A 13,343-nucleotide genomic window follows, 5' to 3' on the forward strand; every position below is an offset into this window, starting at 1 on the left:
ATTTTAATTGTTTTGAAACCAAAATACAATTTTTACGACGTTTGGAAGAGTTAAGCATGACTTGGCAATAGTTATGAAAAATGAGCCATGACAATAAAAACGTTAAGTGCGTTTCTCTTTGTGTGCGTGCGTGTACGTGTACACACGCTGTACTGTATTTCTTTACGGCGGCAACGAGCAACACTACACACAAAACATAATAAAGAGCGGAGATGAGAGTGGCGCTATGAGCAGTAAGGGAATTAGTGTTTAGTGCAAGCCGGAGAAGCGCCCCGGTGGAAACACAGAGAAAGAAATAAAAGCAATTGAACTGATTGCCCAACACACACGCACACATGCTAGCTATTATATGTTAATATGCACCTCATAATGTGTGAGTTGTTGTTGTACCCAATATACTTTATTTTTTCAGATTATCCCTTTGCCTGCCTCTTCATTTCTCCCGGGTATTCTCTTTTTTTTTTTTTTTTTTTTTGCCCTAGCAACTCTTGCTCGAGCTCCACTTTCGCATCGTAACGTCGTAATAAAGCCGGCGAGCGAGCGACCTGAGGCGGACGTGCACTCGGCTCAATATCCAGCGCACGCTTGTCAACTGAGGGCAATGAGCTTGGGAGTAATCAGGAGACCAATTCCTGTTTAATGTTTTGCAGGCCAAAGTGATATTAATGGCAAAATATGTTGCCCGCTTTTCAGATGCGTCTCGGATATTGATTGTGTTATTGTTTCCTAATTACACCCATTGCAATTCTTACAAGGGCTTGTGAATCTAATAACACTTCTACTGACAAATCCCAAACTCTAAGTACGAGCGAGACTTGCAAAGGGGGTTGTTATCGACGCTTACTACTTGCATGGTCGGGAAAATCTTAAGTATCGATCAATAAGGACTTAGCGGCAATTGCCGAACGTCCTGATTTACACCGGACAAAAAAGAAAGAATCATCAGATATGTGGTGATCATCACAAATTTTATTTAATGACAGAAACCTAATGGCTCAATTACTCCGCTGACAGCGCAGGCGCGGTGTAGGCGTCCGAGTCGCTTTTAAATGTATTTATTTAATTTGAGAAGATTCCGCAGAACGAGGCGAGCACGGCAGGACCGGCGGTCGTAAAGTGCTGCGATGATGTCCACATTTCACTGTTGTCATTTCCATTTGTGGAGGAGATGTTCTTCTGTCTTCTCCTGTGTTTTGTGTGTGTGTGCAACGCCGTCGGCACCGCGAGAACATGAAAGTGTGTGTGAGACAAGAAAAGGGGAGAGGCAGTCGCATAATGATCCATCTGTCTGGTTAAAGTTTCCCAAACAAGCGTCAGCACCCACGGTTAGTTTTCTTTCATTTTCTGTGTGTTCGTGTGTGTGGGGTGTGTGTGTGTGTGCTAAGGTGAGGGGTTGTTGTCATGTTAGCAGAATTTGATTAAGATATTTGCTTACCCTTTGACCACAATTAACTCATTCACGACCACTCGAGTAAATAAAATGGATCTTTGACGTCTTGAGCCGTCAATGGCAGTAAATGGGTGAAGGGCAAGAAAAAATTTCCAAGGGCCCCTAAAGCCGCAGGTTGATTTTTTTTTTTTTTTTAACTGCTCGAGTGCATTACACCTAAATAGTTTGAAAAATGTCATTGAAATTTCATTTTGATTTCACTGACATATAGTTTGACTGTCACAGTCGTAAAACAGCTTAAATGTTCTCTTTTATATATTCGGTGTGACAGAAATGTTCGAGGTCTCTGAACAGCAATGGATTTGTACTTGGATTAAAGTATGTACAACAACCTCTTTGACAACTTGGTAAAAATAAATAAATAAATAAAAGCTTCCCTGTTCACAAAATATTTTCCCTATCTTATGGACTATAAAAATAATTACTTGGCACAGTTTTGCTGCAAGCTCAATTCAGGACAAAACTGCCAACACGTCCTGCTTCAGCAAAAACAAATACATAACAAATAATGCAAAATTAAATAATAAAAAAAATACAATGCTAAACAATATTTTCTGGACTATAAGACACACCCGTATATAAGCCGCAGCAACTCTTTTTCGGGGGGAAAAAAACTAAAAATGATATCCAAGCCGCAGTTTTCTATGCTGAAAAAAATGAGTACAGAACGTCGTTTCATTTGTCTCTGTTGTCTTAAATGATACATTTCCGTTCTGAGGTGAATACATTTGTGTCCATCCACTCTTTTTCGTTAAAACTTTTCCATGCGCAATGCAAGTGATAGGACCAAGGTGGGGTGCGACTTTTCAACGCAGTCATTCACAGATGTTATATGTGACTGGCAGTTTGGTCTGATATAATATGATTTTCCATGCATAAACCTAGATTATTATAATATCTACATACCGTATATCTGTGCTGACTCGATGAGGATTGTCGAAATCACCCCATTGTTAATATAGTTTAAGATCTGCCAGTACGACTGATTTTAAAGGCCCTTGGAAAAGTAAGCATGGCATGTGAATGTATCTTGCTGTCACATATGAGACACAGCACTGGAGAAATGTCCAGAGCTATAGGACTGTGTGCGTGTTCTGTGGGTGTGTAACAGGTTCATCATGCTCACAAGAGATGTGACAAGCAAGATCTGTAAGTTGCTGTTCACAGAGGCAGAAGTAACCTAAGGGCAACCACACATCCTCTTCTGCTCGGGCTCCATCGCCTGGCAATCATTGATTTTTTTTTTTTAAATAAAATATTTCATAAGGAAGCATATATACATCTCAACTCAGAATTAAAACCAATGACTTCTGAGCATTTTGAGAGGTGTGTATATGGCCAATTGAACTTTAATAATGTGGTCTTGCTGCAGTTATTGTAAATATTATTTCCATCAAATTTAGCTCCAACATGAGAGCATATACACATTAATACCGTAGTTGGGAAAGCATGTGTCAAATGTAGTTATTTAGTTATTTCTGAAAAGTGTGGAAGACCAAAGGCGTAGAAAAAAAATTAATAATAAATATAATATATATATATATATAGATAGATAGATTTTTTTCTTTTAATGTATTTATTTATGTATTTATGGATTTATTTAATAATTTATTTATTAATTATATATATATATATAAAATCGTTCTGTACATGCAGGAAACAACTCATTTTTTCTCAACATAGAAAACGGCGGCTTATAGCCTGGTGTGGCTTGCATATCGTTTAATTTATTTTATTTATTTTTTTTAATTCCCAAAAAGAGTTGCTGCAGCTTGTATGCAGGTGTGCCTCATAGACAGGAAAATGTTTAGTTTAAAAAAATAGCATCCAATCGGAAAATTACTTACTCTCGTCGTTGCTACTGCCGTTATTGCTCTTGGAAAGCAGTCTTATTGTGTTTGTAATGTGAACTGCACTGCGTTCTTCTGAGAGGTATTTTGCATATATTTCGCTAATATATTTAATTTAAATGTGAGAAACACCCCAGATACAGTGCACAACTCTCCGCCACTGCAAAACAGTTCCCATGTTAATTAAATACGTTTCTTACCGTGTTTCTCAAAACTGAGAATTATTATCATTGAAAGCTCTTTTATTAGATGTCAAAAGATTGACAAACATACATAATTTACATCCGCAATTTGGTTTGGGAAAGCATCTGCATTAGAGGCACATTATTTCGGAATGAGCAGCAAAATGCTTTATTGGCCTGAACAGATTGATGCGCCTCTGTGGGATTGAACATGAGCGTCAGCGCATTGAATTCAGTTCTAAGAATAACCTTGACTTGTCACCTTGCAAGCTGATGAAAAGATGTTTCATTCCATTCATTTTGGAGCCTCCCCGCAACCTCGACTCTGCACTTGTGAACAAGCATGATGACAACAGCACGAGCAATTTCAAATGAAAGTGTGATGTCGCCGTGAGCTCCGTGAAATCACATGTACATCGGGGTCCCATCTTCATATGCAAAATTACCACCGCGCCAGTGAACTGTCGATGCTTTTTTTTTCATTTTGTTGCTTTTTTCAGCTTTACTTCACCGGAGTGAAACTCGGTAGCCGGAGACATTTGATTGAACAGCGAGACCTTTTTCTTTGTACTTTGCAGCAATTCCCGAAGCTTTAATAAAAAGTAAACATGTATAATGAGATATGCAAGTTTGACATTTCTTATCCCTCATATCATAAAAGGGAGGAAAAATCATTCTTTCAAAGCATTCATGGTCAGACCATCGTCATTTCAAACAAAGATTTCAAGTGTTTTTCTTGTCATTTGCTTCATTTGTTTCACAGCAACCTATTTCGGTTAAAACGGAGAGCTTTGCTTGGTCGAAAGGCTAAAACACGTTTCAACGTTGCGTTTTTTTTTCATCTTTAAAATTTCGCCTGCAACTTCAAGCGTTGATGCGTGCATTTTTTTTTTTCTTTTGGGTGCATTTTTTTTTTTGGGCTACATAGCAAATATCTTGTCAATATAGCTTATCAGTGACATTGGGGCAGCCCTTCATCAAGCGATATGTTCACACATATCCAAAAACACACTTTTACTGCTGTGAACGTTCACACACTGACACAGTTGCGAAGCTGTGAAGAGCCAAGTCTCAAATCTGCCTCTGCAGTTTTGTGTTTTGCACCGCTGCACTACCTTCTATACGTTCACCCAAGTCGCACAGCCCCATCCTTTCGCACCTCTTTCCTTATCTTTCATCTTTCTCACCACTCCGTTCTTATCTCCCTTCCACCCTTTTTTGCCTCCTACTCGGCCTCCACTTCAAGGTTTGCCTCTGACTCAGTATTCGGCACGCATGTGTTTTCTACAGCATCTTTACATTGTACCTTGCGAGAAAAAAAAAAACGATGACATCACGAGAGAGACGTATACCCAAAGGAAGGAGTCAAACATAAGCTAGGAATAAAACGCACTATATCGCTTCAAAAATTTGAATTGAAAAACAGCTCTTCAAGAATCTCTTAGAGATACCTGGAAATTGGACCATCAATAAAGAAGAGTCATTTTCGGGTTCACCGATACTGGCGCGCTTTGATGCCATTTCAATATCTCCCGCTATTCATTACATTTGTTCCACAGTCTGAGTTGTGTTAAATCTTTCATGCTGATAGATATGCTGATCTGGGTCCACTTGAGGCAGATGCAGACAAAATGTTCTTCAAGATGACGTTGCTACGTATTAACCATAATCACATGAGTGTCTGCAAAGCGACCCATCGTCCTCCAATGCGGCGTGGACACACATTTATAGACTTGTGAGGACCTAATTTATGTATATGAGGTCGGGGCAAAAAAAAAAAACAAAAAGGGTTCTAAACATCCATTTGTCCATTTTTTTTGTAGTAATGTTTGCGCTTTATTTTGTGGGAGCCAACCACCATATTTTGTGGAAAATGCTTATTGGAGATTGAGCAGCCTTTTTCCAAGAATTTTAGGGGACTTTAAAAAAATATTAAACTAAATTACGCAGGTTTTCGCTAGTTGTTCATGAATAGTGAGGGTGTCCACTTTTTCGTTTTAAGGTGTAATATCACTAGTCACCACTAGATGGCAGCCATCGCTGAGTTGCAATTGCCCTTTATCATGGTGCTAGTTGGCTTAATAATTTTCTCAGATTTAGTGACATACAAGTCAAAAATACTACCAGAATAATAATAACATTTTGAGTGAGGTGATTTTTGTGGAAATAGTGATAGGAAAACTTCATGAAGCACTTTTGATATTTTCTACTCCTCTTGGTTTAAAGATAAAGAATAGTGCAACTACCAAACGACCAAACCAAAAGGTTCACCTAGAAGAGTCAAATATTATCACAAGTGCTTCATGAAACTTCATTGGTCAATCACTATGAAAAGAAATTGCACAAAATAAATTCTTGCACATATTAGTTTCTAGTTCAACAGTTTTGTGTCATCCTTGAATGTTAATTTTAGTGCACGAGAGCCCGTCGCAAAGCGACATCAGTGACCCCATCTGCTGACTTTCATTGATTAGTAACATTGGATTCTTTAGAGATTTTGGTAAATGATTTGCCTTCTTGGAATTGCATGTAGCTTTGAGTATATAAAAATAATAAATAATCTTTCCGTGGTGCAAAACACCGTATTTCAGTTATGACACTATTTATTTTATACTCTATTCACAATCAAGCCTCACTTTCACCGGTCTGGAAAACTGTCATGGGAATGTTGTTTCCTTTTACGTAATCTTCTCGCATGACGCCTTTTTTCAATCCGCCACTCATGTCCCCTCTGCCTGCTCTGAATTACCCCGGCGCACATATGGGCACGCATGCGCACGGAAACATTCATCATCCAAGTCCAACTCCGATGAGCGCATGTGACATATCTGCTTTGACCTTTGCACGTCGCTCAAACGGACACATTCATGAATGCACATGCAGACGCACATACGACCGTAGTGTATCCCAACGCTCTGGATTAGAGATGCAGATTAGAGATTAGGGCCAGCAGCGGTTTTACACAATTCCCACAAGTCCCGCCTATCCTGAAGCGCCTCTCGCCCGCTCATCTGCAATGGCGATGGTACATACAGACAGAGTGAGGGGGATTTTACATCATTGCATTGATATTTGTTCCATAATCCTAAATTAGCACTCTCAAAATGTCATTACCGCTGAGGATTGCCATTGTTTTCTGTTCTAAACCATTCTCCATTTGTTATCTGTTCTTGTCTTCCTGTGTCGGCTAATCTTCAAAAACCCAATTCTGAAGTCGTTGCGGCCTTAATAGTTGACTTAATAACCTCAGTTCAATGCGCCGTCGAAAGTGATCTCATCGCTTCCGCTCGGTCAATTTTGTGGATTCATTTTCAAACAGATTCTGATCAAGTGGCGAGAACAATCCACTCAGTTGTGCATGCCACTCTTTAAGAGACCAAAAGTTGTGAGACGACTAGTTTCTCGGATGTTCCATGGCGAGGTGGGCGTGTATGACTGCCAAAGGAACAAATTCCTTTCTTATTATAGATAATGTTACTGACAAAAGCAGCAGGATGAATTCCCAAGAGAATATTTTCCAGAGATGGGCACTTTACCCTATTTTCACGGTCCGTCTTCTGTCCTCCAACCACGATGTGAACACCCTTCTGTCCTTACCCCTTCGTCCTTATTTCGAAAATAACCACCTTCATCGTCCTTTTAAACCGCTTCTGTCTTTGATATTTGACTCCCCGTCACCCAAAAAAAAAAAAAAGAAATCGTCCGACCATATTGAAAGGTTAACGGCAGAGATTTCATAATTCATAAATATTATTTGAAGCTCATTAGCTGGCTAATTTCCTAGTCATATCCCCTAACCGTAATTTTAAAAGCCGCAATGGTAAAATTTCGCCACAAAAACTGATTTGTAGATATATTAGCCGCTTCGAATGGGTCTCCACGTCATTAAATGAGATATTGTCTGAATTATAAACACTGGGAGACGCATTTTATCCCCCAAAAAAACGCACCAGAGCGTGTCTCGGGCTCTTGTTGTCACTCGAGGCAAATTCACAGATGAGCTTAGACCGGGGTCGCACTATAGAGATGGTTGTATTTATTGCACTACATCGCTTTGCTAAAATTAAACACGATTTAAGATGTTTATTTTGGCTCTCAAATGCTTCTTCACACTGCCATGCATATCGCTTCCATGTTTTGCCCGCTGTGTCGCAATTACTTGAATTCTATATGTGCGGTACTTGACCGTGCTAGGGACAATTAAAGGGATGACCAAAAACCCATTTCCATCCTTTTTAAAAAGCTTATCGTCCTCCAGTCTCCGTCCCAAAAATGGGCGTGCATTCGGGACAGGCAGACGGACCACGTGACGGAATGCCCATCTCTGATATTTTCTGCTCATATTCAGCCCGTTTCTTCAGAACTCATTGACCAGCGCTTCACAGTGCAGATATTTACAAGGGCCATCGGCCAAGTCAATCAGCAGACCAGAATCCTTTTCAATCAGTGTGCATTTTACTTGCTGAACTGAATTTGTGCTTTACTTCTGGCCCCTCAAAAAGTGGACGGCATCGTATTCCCTTTCTCCTGATTAGGAAATATGCTCAAATGAAATCTGAAAGTCGGCAGTTAAAGCACATCTTATTCCTTTCATTTCAAATCCAATGCGGTGACGTTTCGAACCGCAAACCGGAGAATTGTGTCGCTGTCCCAATAAATATGAGCCTATCTGGTAAATGTTGGGCTGTTGCAGTAGAACAGGAGCACGCAGTAGAAGACACGGCGTTAGCTTCCACGCAACGTCTAGAATGTGGGTGGGTGAAGGACTGCAAGAAGTTGCAAAACTGTATCGATTGCTGATTCACTACTTCTCTCACCTGAATGTTCGGGCACACTTATTTTAAAATGGACTCCCTGTACAGCGTGTGTGTGTGGGGGGGGGGGGGCGTCATCTGTATCCAGCATATCACAGGAGCAGTGAAAATTCAACTAAAAAATAATTCCAACCTGATAGACTTTAAAGGAAATTACCTTTTAACTTGAATATACAGATGAATTAAAACATTCTTGTTACTCGTTTCCGCAGCGGCTCCCGTCGCAAATAGACGTTGACCTTTCTCAAGCTTCATTTGAACTTGATAGATGTCGCAAATTACCAACAGAGTAAAGAGAAGCGCAGTGAGATGCAGTTTCTGTTGACAAGGCTAGCATGCTAGCATGCTAGCTTGAGTCTGCCATTTAGCTGATCATTTAATTTGACGTGTTCCTTTTCAGTGAACATTTGAAGGAAATGATCGGCCAAATAATTTCCCTGCTTTTTTTTGTGTGTGTGCTTTCTGTATTTGTCAGGTGAATGCCGTCATGCCATTTGGGTGCCTTGCTCTGCGAGATGGGCAGACTTACGATAGCATATCCGATGTGACGGACAAATATGAGATTGGCCAGGTTCTTCGAGCGTAAGTACCATAAATCTTTGGATAATATGTTTTGACTCGTTCCTCTTCTGCAATGTTTAATTCATTGATATTCGCATTCGTATATAGACGGTATGCCTAAAAAGGAATTGTGTGAGGAGCTGCAATTCTTTCTGGGGCTTGAGAATCCAATCGTTTATTCAGAAGGACGGAAGTTGCGAGTAGCAGAATTAAGAGATTTCCTTCTGCTAACTTTTCAAAGCTGGCCACCCGACCGTGTCATTTTGCTCATGGTCGTGGCGTGAAAATCACTGCTGCTTTTTTCGCCCTACTGAAAACCTATTTTTGACACATTGCAGCAACACACATTCTCACGCGCACACACACACTAACATGGCCATATGGCAACGTCAGCATCTGGCCTCAGAGATTTGTGCGGATCTTTTATATAACACATAGAAGGCCAAACTTAAGTGCACTTCATCACGGGGTGAGGAGAATATCTGCGTTCTAATTGTTCTCTTTTTTTTCCCCTTAAAGAATGCCTAATTAGCATCCCATGAAAAGTTGACAGTTTTTCTTTCCTTTCTGCCTACCACTGCTTCTCAATTCTTTTCAAACCTCCCAAATTGTTATTCTGTATCACTGAAATAAAACGTGCTGGGATTGTAAAGCTCGGTTCCACTAATGCCAAATATGCATTTGTTTTGTCTCATTCTTGTGACATAGGAAGGAGTTCTGTGAGCTGTGCCTGGCTAAGGACAGACAAACCAACAAAGTTTTTGTCTGCAAGAAATTTCTCAAGAAAGATGGAAGGAAGGTCCGCAAGGCCGCCAAGAACGAGATTATGATCCTGAAATTGTAAGCAATCTCTAAATACGGACATCAAGGGTGTACGATGTACGATGAGGAAAATTATGCGTTCTTCTAATATAGGTGTGGGCAAACTATGGCCTGGGGGCCACATGCGGCCCGTTAAACATTTGAATCCGGCCCGCCGAACTTGAAGATAATTAAATGAATAAACCTTGTTCATGTTTTATTTTCTAAATACTTTGGTTTTTCAAAGACATATATTTCGTTGGAATGCTTTTGTTCATTTTCATTTCAAATTAAATGTATTTTTTTTCTCCGATGAGGTGAGGTTACCAAAACACGCCATCTATCTGACTTATTTTTTTCTTTTCCAGGGTCAACCACCCAAACATCCTTCAACTCATTGATACATTTGAGACCCGGAAAGAATACTACATCATCCAGGAACTGTGAGTGTCTTTATTTTCATGTTTCGTCAACGTCCATGCATGTAAATGGAGGGTTAACAAAAAGCGAGAAATCCATCAGCTCAAGGGGGCGGGCAGAGCGTACGCTGTTATTACCGTGTGCTGTGGTGTAGTCCTCCACAACCGAGAGAGGTGTGCGATTTGATGGAATATTTGCTTTCTCTAACACTCTACACTACTCGTTGCCCCTCAAGCGATGCTCTACCTGAAGAGGATCAATATTCCTAGTGCAGCCATCCAAGCGTATGCTTGCAACTTCTTGTCACGCACTACCGGCAGATGTGTGGGAAAGGCATTTCGGTTTGGTTAGGAGAATTCGGATGGGCAGTGTGGGTTATTGCAGCCGTGCTGTCGGTATTTGCAGCCATTTGTCCTGCTTTGGGCAAGACACAACTGCATCACCTATCATTTATGTTTGTTCCAAAGATAAGTAATGAGCCACGCTCCCATTGTTTTAATTGCTCACAGTGGTACCTTGGGGCCCCGTGGAAGCAGATTGTCTCACTCATAGATGTAAGAAGGAGCAAACGCAGGATTTTTCGATTGATGGCATCTCAACATGTGGCTGACAGCGACAACTTTGGTCTTTGCTCATATTTGCGCACGTGTGTTTATGTACCAGGGCCACCGGGGGAGATGTCTTTGACTGGATTCAAGACCAAGGCAACTACACAGAGCGAGATGCTTCCAACGTTATCAGACAGGTCCTGGAGGCTGTGGCATATTTGCACTCTCTCAACATTGTTCACAGGAACCTGAAGGTATGCTTGTGCCTTCATGATCAACCTAGCAGGTTAAGTGCGCATTTGGCCTCAAATGTCCTCTAGTGGTAGGAGGTGGAATCTTCTTTTAGGTTTCACTTTATGTGGCTTCAAATAAATGGAATACAGGATGGTGTTAATCAGAGTTTGGTAAAGTTGTTGTACAATAACTCCGCCTCCTTCTCTACCTCCTTCTGAGTTCAATCAATTAAAGAAAGTGCAAAATAGGTACCAGCCCAGTTGCATCGTATTTTTGATTTTGTTATATATTTGAATTTATATTGGGTTTTTTTTTTTGTTTGTTTCAGAGGATGGTACTCAAAATGTGATCTTTGAGTACCTTAAATTAGAAGATTATCAGTCATAATATATATTACCTGTTCCGTTTTTCCTCACAGTAGGCGGGGTACACCCTGGACTGGTTTCCAGCCAATCGCAGGGCACACAAGAGAAAACCAGCGCAGGCACAGAAAGAACATGCAAATTCCACACAGGAATGACCTCTCATGACCTCTGCACTGTGAGGCCATCGTGCTAACCAGTCATCCGTCATGCCGCCCTCATCAGTCGTAATGGTATTTGTAAAAGTCAGTGACAGTGTATATTGCCTTAGCAATTAACATTTTGAGGGCTTGAAAGACATTTCCTTTCAGGGCCGTACTAAAATGCATATATCGGCACATAGCGACGGGATGACAAAGACCTTTTAAAAAGACCAAATGATTTGACATTAAAGTGAAAAGAAAATGAGCTGGCCTCTTGAACACCAGTCAGTCGTAGAGTAGGGTTCAGACACGTTTATCACATTAAGTGTGTATGTTTCATGTTCTTGTTGTGAAGCTCCCTGTGTTCTCTTTTGTTTTAAATGTGTGATGTATTTATATAATTTGTGTCTTCCCTATGTCGCTTAGCTGGAAAATCTCATGTACTACACTGAAAACAACCACAACAAAGTAGTTCTGCGAGATTTCTATCTGTCTAGATTTGAAAATGGGCCCATCACAGAACCTTGTGGCACACCAGAATACTTGGGTAAGATTTGATCAATTACAAGAAATGATAAATGGGATTTTTCTAATCATGTGTTCATGCCTAGCTCATGTTATTTCTGCGACATTTTCCACAGCACATTGTGCACGTTTTCAGTTTTACACTTTTCAATCATCTTTACGATTTTTTTCCTCTTTGTAATTCTCATGTTTCCCCACAATGCTGAGAAGGGAAACAGACGAGCAGTCCTGCCAGTATAAGTTAATTGAAATGGACAGTGAAACCATGTGCTGGGTGTAATTATGAACATGATCTGGTATTAGACATATTCGAGTAATTTCAATCAAACTTTTTTTCTTCCATCCCTCAGCACCTGAGGTTGTAGCTCGTCATCGATATGGTCGACCTGTGGACTGCTGGGCTGTGGGTGTCATTATGTTCATACTGTAAGTCTTGATCATTTCTACAAATTAGCCAACTTAACTTTTCCTGTCGGGTGACGAGTAGGGTTTGTTTTATATTTTCAGATTATCAGGTAACCCTCCTTTTTATGATGAGACAGAAGAGGAAAACACAGATCTACATAATCGGATCATTTTCTGTCGAATTGTTGCCGGTGATTTTGAGTTTGATTCTCCATACTGGGACGACATCTCCCCTGCAGGTACACGCTTTCGCCATACGATGGCGATAAATATCTTCGAATGGATTCATATCACGCTGAACAAGTTTATTACTTGTATCGATATAGTCACAGTTTTGTCAAATGAAACATTTTAAAAACAAACAGATACGTGTACGTAAACGTATTGCAGGATGTTTGATTTTTATTATGTGAATAATAAATCGTTTGGAATAAATACACTGTTAATAGCAGCAACCAAACTGAGTCACAAACAAGCGCTGACCAAAAAACATGCAAAAATAAAAAAGTGCAGAAAAATGTAGTTTATTATTTTTTACGAGTTAGGCAAACAATAAAAGGAGGGAAGGACTACATTATGTCCCACCAAATTAGGGCATGGGAAAAAAACATAAAAGATGGAGTTAAAGGGCATGTATAAATCCTGTGTCCACAATGACAATAAACATCCATCCATCCATTATCTATACCGCTTCTCCTCACTAGGGTCGCGGGGGGTGCTGGCGCCAATCCCAGCTATCCTCGGGCAGTAGGCGGGGAACACCCTGAACTGGTTGCCAGCCACTTGCGGGGCACACAAAGACAAACAACCGTCCGCACTCACACTCATACCGAGGGGCAATTTAGAGTGTTCAATCTGCCTGCCATGCATGTTTTTGGAATGTGGGAGGAAGGCGGAGTACCCGGAGGAAACCCACGCAGGCACGGGGAGAACATGCAAACCCCACACAGGATGGCCGGAGCCGGGATTGAACCCACGACCGATGCTGTCTCTCACTGTGAGGTGACAATAAACAGAGGAAAGAAATTGATGGATGGAGTTCAGGTCA

At 40.6% G+C, this 13,343-nt stretch overlaps 1 protein-coding gene across 1 annotated transcript in view; it reads left to right on the forward strand.

Annotated features, from left to right (window-relative positions):
• Nucleotides 1-13,343, forward strand: part of camkvl (CaM kinase-like vesicle-associated, like) — a 41,444-nt gene that overhangs the window by 22,714 nt on the left and 5,387 nt on the right. The window contains exons 3-9 of the mRNA XM_088290771.1: nt 8,772-8,878; nt 9,566-9,697; nt 10,027-10,101; nt 10,742-10,880; nt 11,792-11,912; nt 12,241-12,316; nt 12,398-12,534. Of these exons, the coding sequence (XP_088146897.1) occupies nt 8,784-8,878; nt 9,566-9,697; nt 10,027-10,101; nt 10,742-10,880; nt 11,792-11,912; nt 12,241-12,316; nt 12,398-12,534 (775 nt within the window). The 5' untranslated portion in view covers nt 8,772-8,783. The remainder of the gene's footprint in view (nt 1-8,771; nt 8,879-9,565; nt 9,698-10,026; nt 10,102-10,741; nt 10,881-11,791; nt 11,913-12,240; nt 12,317-12,397; nt 12,535-13,343) is intronic.

Source organism: Idiotropiscis lumnitzeri, chromosome 3 (assembly GCF_059441095.1).
Source record: "Idiotropiscis lumnitzeri isolate Australia: NSW breed Sydney's pygmy pipehorse chromosome 3, RoL_Ilum_1.0, whole genome shotgun sequence".
NCBI lineage: Eukaryota > Metazoa > Chordata > Actinopteri > Syngnathiformes > Syngnathidae > Idiotropiscis > Idiotropiscis lumnitzeri.